The sequence below is a fragment of the Sinocyclocheilus rhinocerous genome, unplaced genomic scaffold (assembly GCF_001515625.1).
Source record: "Sinocyclocheilus rhinocerous isolate Xijiao unplaced genomic scaffold, SAMN03320098_v1.1 scaffold2267, whole genome shotgun sequence".
NCBI classification, from domain to species: Eukaryota; Metazoa; Chordata; class Actinopteri; order Cypriniformes; family Cyprinidae; genus Sinocyclocheilus; species Sinocyclocheilus rhinocerous.
Genome location: NW_015625573.1, coordinates 452,820 through 459,096, shown reverse-complemented (window position 1 = coordinate 459,096; position 6,277 = coordinate 452,820). Strand labels below are relative to the sequence as shown.

Genomic DNA, 6,277 nt, shown 5'->3' with positions numbered 1-6,277 from the left:
TGCACTTTTATTGCGTCAAGCTGACACAGGCGCTCGACTAGTCAGCATTAGAGATTCACACATCCACAGCGCGCGGGTCAGCGGATCAGTAACAGGTCAGTTCATATAACAGTTGTCTGGGAATGGGAAAAGAACTAGTGTGTGGGATGGCAAAACAATATCTTTTTCATCCGTGAAAGAATGTGATGTCAGTAGACTTTTAATTTTTCTCAAAGAGCGAGCGCGAGCCTACGATTACGTTTTGTCTCCAGTTGGCTGAAAGTTTTTTTTCAAGCGCACTCAAACAAGCCGCACCTCAGAAACAAAAACGCTTTCAATATCGATAACTATAGTATGAGAATAAGTCCACTGTAAGATTTATAGGTTACTGTTAATGCTGGTTGTCTATCGTCTCGGTCTCGTCTTTCTGTCAGATTCCATACGGAATGGCGCAACAATAAAATTCTTCAGGAAGTGGGTGAAAGTTTACACCCTAGATCCTCTATTCAACGCTCTTGATTTGTCATTACGTAAAATAACTATGACGAGCATGCTATACTAACGCCCACTTCGTTGAAGTGTAGCAAGCAAAAATATAATTTGTGAGCGAATGTTTTTTCCCCTGATTTTAACTTTTTTTTTAAAAGTTATCTGAACATTATGTGTCACAAAATCGATTTTTTTATATGCTATATTATGTGATGTTCCTTGTCTGCCAATCTAAAGGGAGGTTGAGAGGACACGCCTTCACCGTTCCTTCATTTCCCATTACTAGATTGCAATAACTCGCATAACGTGCAAATGTTCTCCTCTTAGGTTTAAAGAGAGACGTTTTATTAATGTAAATTGTTATATAATAAATATAATATAAATATACTTATTATGACATATTAATTATTATTTATACCATATATTAGTTATCATAAATTAATTTATATTATATTTTTATATTATATTACATTATATTATATGATTATACTTGATAAATTGTTGTTTTTTCTTTCTGATCTCTTATCTGATATGATAATGATTTTGTATCTATAATGGTTATCATGATTTGCACAAAGCTATGATGTTTACTCATCATTTAATTTGAATTACCAAAGTATGACATGTTCATTCTTAGTCCTGAAACAACATTATAACCAACCAATCAGATTGTAGGGTTAGGTTAGGATTGGAGTTAAAGGGATAATTTTCTTTAGTTTAGAATTCTTTCATCATTACTCATTTGATTGATTTCTGTGGTTTGTGTTTATGAGATGGATCTAGACTGGCTGTGATTACAAGAAAAGTAAATGATTCTTGTTCAATTTTTTTTCTGATTAATACTGCAACATCTTCCACAGAATGGCAGATAGCGGGAAAATGGCAGAGAAGGACACAGAGGCATCACAGGCTACTCAGGAACAACAGGTAAGTCACACACTTCATGACTCTCACCTACAGACAATTAAACAACAGAAGTTCTATTTATTTCCAACAAATATGACATTTTATATGAAATACAGAGTCATTCATGATGAAACCATTCTCATTTTAATTATTTACATTTAATTTAACACATTAATCTGCGTAAAGATGGTTTTATGAACACTTTGGAAATTTGTTGTGCTCTGCTTCATAGATGAAGCTCAATGTACATTAAAAACTGAGCGTAAACGGCAACAAACTTTAATATTTGTGTTTCAGAGTGTAGTATCCCGAGTGAGCAACCTGCCCCTGGTGAGTTCAGCATGTGGTGCGGTGTATAATGCCTACAGCTCTACTAAAGACAGCGTGCCACTCCTGAAAGGAGTAATGGAGGTTGCAGAGAGCGGGGTGCGCACGCTGGGTGCTGCTGCTTCAACAGGTTCCAAACCCATACTAGACCGACTGGAGCCTCAGAGTAAGGATCTCGAGCCTAGATGTAGTTTGTGTCTTATTATGCCTTGTCTTTTATTTGTGGTGTTGTTCTTGATGTTTGTTGAATAACAACAGTTATTCTTGTGTTCTTTTTCTTGTGCAGTTGCAATGGTAAATGAATATGCCATTAAAGGGCTGGAGAAGGTAGAAGAAACCCTTCCAATTTTACAACAACCAGCTGACAAGGTAAAGCCTAGACGGACATGTTCTGCATGCAACTTGTAGCACTTGAATTGCTATATGAATAAACATTGTATCTCCATTGCAGCTGGTTTCCGATACAGTGGGCATGGTGTGCCAGTCAGTAACAGGAGCAAAGGATGCTGTGGTGGGGGCTGTGCTGGGCGGTGTGGAAAAGACACGTATGGCTGTGGCCGGTGGCATAAACACTGTCATGGGGAGCCGTATGGGTCAGATGGTCAGTAACGGTGTAGATAAGGCCCTCACCCACTCTGAAGACTGGGTGGAACAGAACCTTCCAATCAGTGAAAAGGAGCTTGGTGAGTGTTTCAGTTCTGGCAACAGCTAATGAACCAAAATGAAGCAATAGGGAATGCAGTGTTAAAAAAAACCCCATTTCACTTTCAAGTCCCACCATTGCTTTGTTACCGGGAAATTAAATTTATAACACACTGACCTGAATCTCAAAGTGTTTCATACAATAAAACATGTTTCTTTTTATTTCATGTATATTATATTTTATATTTATATTAATGTATTATATTAGATGTATATACACTACTGTTAAAAAATTTGGAGTCAGTAATTTTTTAAAAAGAAGTTAATACTTTTGTTCAGCTAGCATGCATTAAATTGTTCAAAGGTGACAAAATACTTTTACATTGAAATAAATCTATTTCAAATAAATGTTGTTCTTTTGAACCTGTATCATGGTTTCCACAAACATATTAAGCAGCATAACTGTTTTCAACTTTGACAATGTGATAATATTAAGAAATATTTCTTGAGCATCAAATCAGCATATTAGAATGATTTCTGAATGTCATGTGACATTGAAGACTGGTGTAATGGCTGCTGCTTTGCCATCACAGAAATAAATTACATTTCATTATTTCATTATCAAATAGAAAACTGTTATTTTACATTGTAATATTATTTCACAATACTATTATTTTTTTCTGTGTTTTTAATCAAATAAATGTAGCCTTGGCGAGCATAAAAGACATTTGAAAAACATTTAAAAAAAATGTAATGACCTCAAACTTTTGGATATGTATGAATGTAAGGTGTTGACATCAGTGTTGTGTGTTCTGCCCATAGCTGCACTGGCTGAACCAAGACCAGGTGAGGAGGAAGGATTCATAGTAACTACTAGACCCAGCTATTTCGTCCGCCTGGGTAAACTGTCTGCAAAAGTTCGGGAGAGGGCACTTGAGCAGTCTCTCATTAGGGCCCGCAAGGCCAGAGACACTACGAATGCAGCTGTGACTCAAATGACCAGCACTTTGGACCTGCTGGAAAGTGCACGGGTAACCTTGGCCAGTGCCAACCAGCAGCTAGGGGGCGCTCCGGAGCAGTTACTGCAGAGATGGAAAGAATGGAAGGAAGGGCAGCCTAAAGAACTGCAGGAGAAAGTAACAGCTGAGACAGAAGTAGATACAGCAAAAGACAAGGAAGAGGTACAGTTTGTTTTACTTAAAATGCGATACAAAATATATCTATGAATATTTATATATCTTACTCCAGACTATCAGACACATTCTCAGTGTGTATATGTATGTGGATGTCTCCTCATAGGAACTGGAATCGAGAGCTCTGTCGATGGTACGAGGTTTGAGTGATCAGCTGAAGGCAGCATGTTCAGGGGCTGTGTCCAGTATACAGGGTCTCCCAGGCACTGTGCAGGAACAGCTTCTGAATGCTCGACATACAGCTGGAGAACTCCAGGCATCTCTGAGCAGCACCAAGACACTCACACCCATTCTCTTAGAACAGACACGGCAGCAGATCGGCCAGGTATAGTCATTTTGAGTGTATGCAGTTTTGTACACTGTATACCAATTGTTGTGCTTTATTCTATTTTACTCTATTCTAAAAATGTATGTAGAATTTATAAAGTGTTCAATGTATATTTTCATCCTTCAACAGGTACGACAGTCATTGGATGGAGTCGTGGAGTACCTTCTCAATAACACTCCTCTCAATTGGCTGGTTGGGCCTTTTGCACCTCAGAAAACAGAGAAAGGCGATTGAAAATGCCATACAACTTAAGTAAAACTGATGAAATAGGTTGCTATATGGTTCAGATTGTTGTATGTTTTAACTATTTCCATTTTTTTATTTTAACTAGTGTTAAATGGAGTCTTTAGACTCGTACTAAATTGCTGAAATTACAGCATAATGAACATAAATGGCAAATTATCATTTCGTCAATGTCAGTATTCTAAAAGTATTGAAACCACTACCAGGTAGAGTATGTAGGTCTCTGTGGGTGATATACTGCTGTGTAGCATTCAAACCTTTGTGGTACTTAAATACTGAATACATGTATGTACTTTATGAATAAAAGCAAACCATTCTTCATAGTCACTGGTTTTGTAATTCATGATTTTCATATCATAACTCCTGCAAAAGAGATATGTTGATTATCTGAAATGCAATACAAATGGATCAGTGAAAAAAAAAAAGCTTTGTCTAAGAAAGCATTTCTTTTGTAACCATTTGTTTTTTGCTTTCTGGGCACAAATGAAGGATTCTTAAGAGGTAATATTTAATAATGAACCATTTCAGCATATTTAGAAGCAAGTGCCCTGTTATAGTGAGTATCTCTGCTCTGCTCTTGGAATTAAGGCAAGACAGGCAAATGTGTATTTTTTTTCTATTGTTTTTTCATGCACTGGTCAGTTTTAAGATTTTTGGCTATTTCGCCTCCATGACATGTTTTCAATACACATTTAAAGGGGTCATATGATGTTGCTAAAAAGAACATTATTTTGTGTATTTGGTGTAATGAAATGTGTTTATGCGGTTTAAGGTTAAAAAAACACATTATTTTTCACATACTGTACATTATTGTCTCTCCTCTATGCCCCGCCTTTCTGAAACGCGTCGATTTTTACAAAGCTCATCGGTCTGAAAAGCAAGGTGTGCTCTGATTGGCCAGCTATCCAGTGCGTTGTGATTGGCCGAATACCTCAAGCGTGTGATGGAAATGTTAAGCCCCTTACCATATCGTGATGCCTTGTCCCGGCCGGAGCGACGAGACAAAAACATTAAAACCCATTATAAACAAGGCATTTGTTGCATCCAGTGGGGACATAATTACAGATTATAATGACTTATACTGTCTTTTTACGCATTGCATTGCGCCGCGTAAACATAAAACCATGTCTGCGTTTGTGATTGGAGAAATGACAAACTACAAACGCTACTCTACACTGCTCAAAACTCGCGTTTGAATCGTCAGTGGCAAATTCTTTAAATATAAAAACGTACTTACAGTCTGTGGGTCAGAACAGCTGGCATTGTAGTCTACTCCAGTGTTTCCCAACCGGGGTGCCGTCTGTTGAATTAGAGATGCACCGAAATTTCGGCTGCCGAAAATTAGTTTACTGCTCAGGTTTCACTTTCACATGGTGTGACGCTCTGTGTATTATCCCGCTCTATGTGTGTGCGCTCCGCTCAGTCGCTCCACTCATATACCGTTCATGCGAATCGGAACAGCAAAGCCACTCAAAAATTGAGCCGACAGGAAACATCGATGTAGTTGTACAGTATAGTTTCTGTCTGCAATAGCCCTACTGTGTTGTGTGGTATATGGGCAACTCCGGTAACGCTGCCCTCTCATTCATTGGTCTGCTAACCGCTATGTTATGCTCACCTGTTCTGATAATAATAGCTTTCTAGGATTCAACTCCAGGACTGCCCACTTTATGGCCAGGGCCTCTTTCTCCAGCGCCGCGTACCTGGTTTCCGCGGGGGAGAGTTTCCTGCTGATATAGACCACGGGGTGTTCCTCTCCATCCCGGAGCTGGGAGAGGACTGCTCCTAAGCCGGTGCCGGAGGCGTCGGTATACAGGGTGAAGGGGCAGCCGAAGTCTGGGGCATGCAGGACCGGGGAGGACGTCAGGGCCGTCTTGAGGGCCTGGAAGGCGGCTTCTGTCTCGGGAGTCCAGACTATCTTCTCCGGCTGCCCTTTCCTGGTAAGGTCTGACAGGGGGCAGGCTATAGAGGAGAAGTTAGAAATGAAGCATCGGTAGTAGCCCGCCAACCCCAAAAATGCCCGTACCTGCGTCTTGTTGACAGGACGTGGGAACTTCTGTACTGCCTCGATTTTCTTTTCCTTGGGCATGATGAGCCCTCTTCCAATTTTGTACCCGAGGTACTTTGCTTTGGTGAGGCCGAGGTGGCACTTCTTGGGGTTGGCAGTCAG

At 39.6% G+C, this 6,277-nt stretch overlaps 1 protein-coding gene across 1 annotated transcript; it reads left to right on the top strand.

Moving 5' to 3' along the window:
* Positions 1–4,430, top strand: LOC107750720 (perilipin-2-like). Its single transcript, XM_016566240.1, has 8 exons — positions 1–95; positions 1,329–1,395; positions 1,672–1,867; positions 1,988–2,070; positions 2,153–2,384; positions 3,166–3,524; positions 3,643–3,861; positions 3,994–4,430. The coding sequence occupies exons 2-8, from the start codon at positions 1,330–1,332 to the stop codon at positions 4,096–4,098; spliced, it is 1,260 nt and encodes a 419-aa protein (XP_016421726.1). The 5' UTR covers positions 1–95; position 1,329; the 3' UTR covers positions 4,099–4,430.
* Positions 4,431–6,277: the final 1,847 nt, after the last annotated feature.

Excerpts from the sequence above, each read along its gene's own strand:
- LOC107750720 (XM_016566240.1), top strand. The coding sequence starts at position 1,330 with ATGGCAGATAGCGGGAAAATGGCAGAGAAGGACACAGAGGCATCACAG. Across the intron at positions 1,396-1,671 it reads AGGCTACTCAGGAACAACAG|AGTGTAGTATCCCGAGTGAG; the intron begins GTAAGTCACACA and ends TTTGTGTTTCAG. Across the intron at positions 2,385-3,165 it reads AATCAGTGAAAAGGAGCTTG|CTGCACTGGCTGAACCAAGA; the intron begins GTGAGTGTTTCA and ends TTCTGCCCATAG.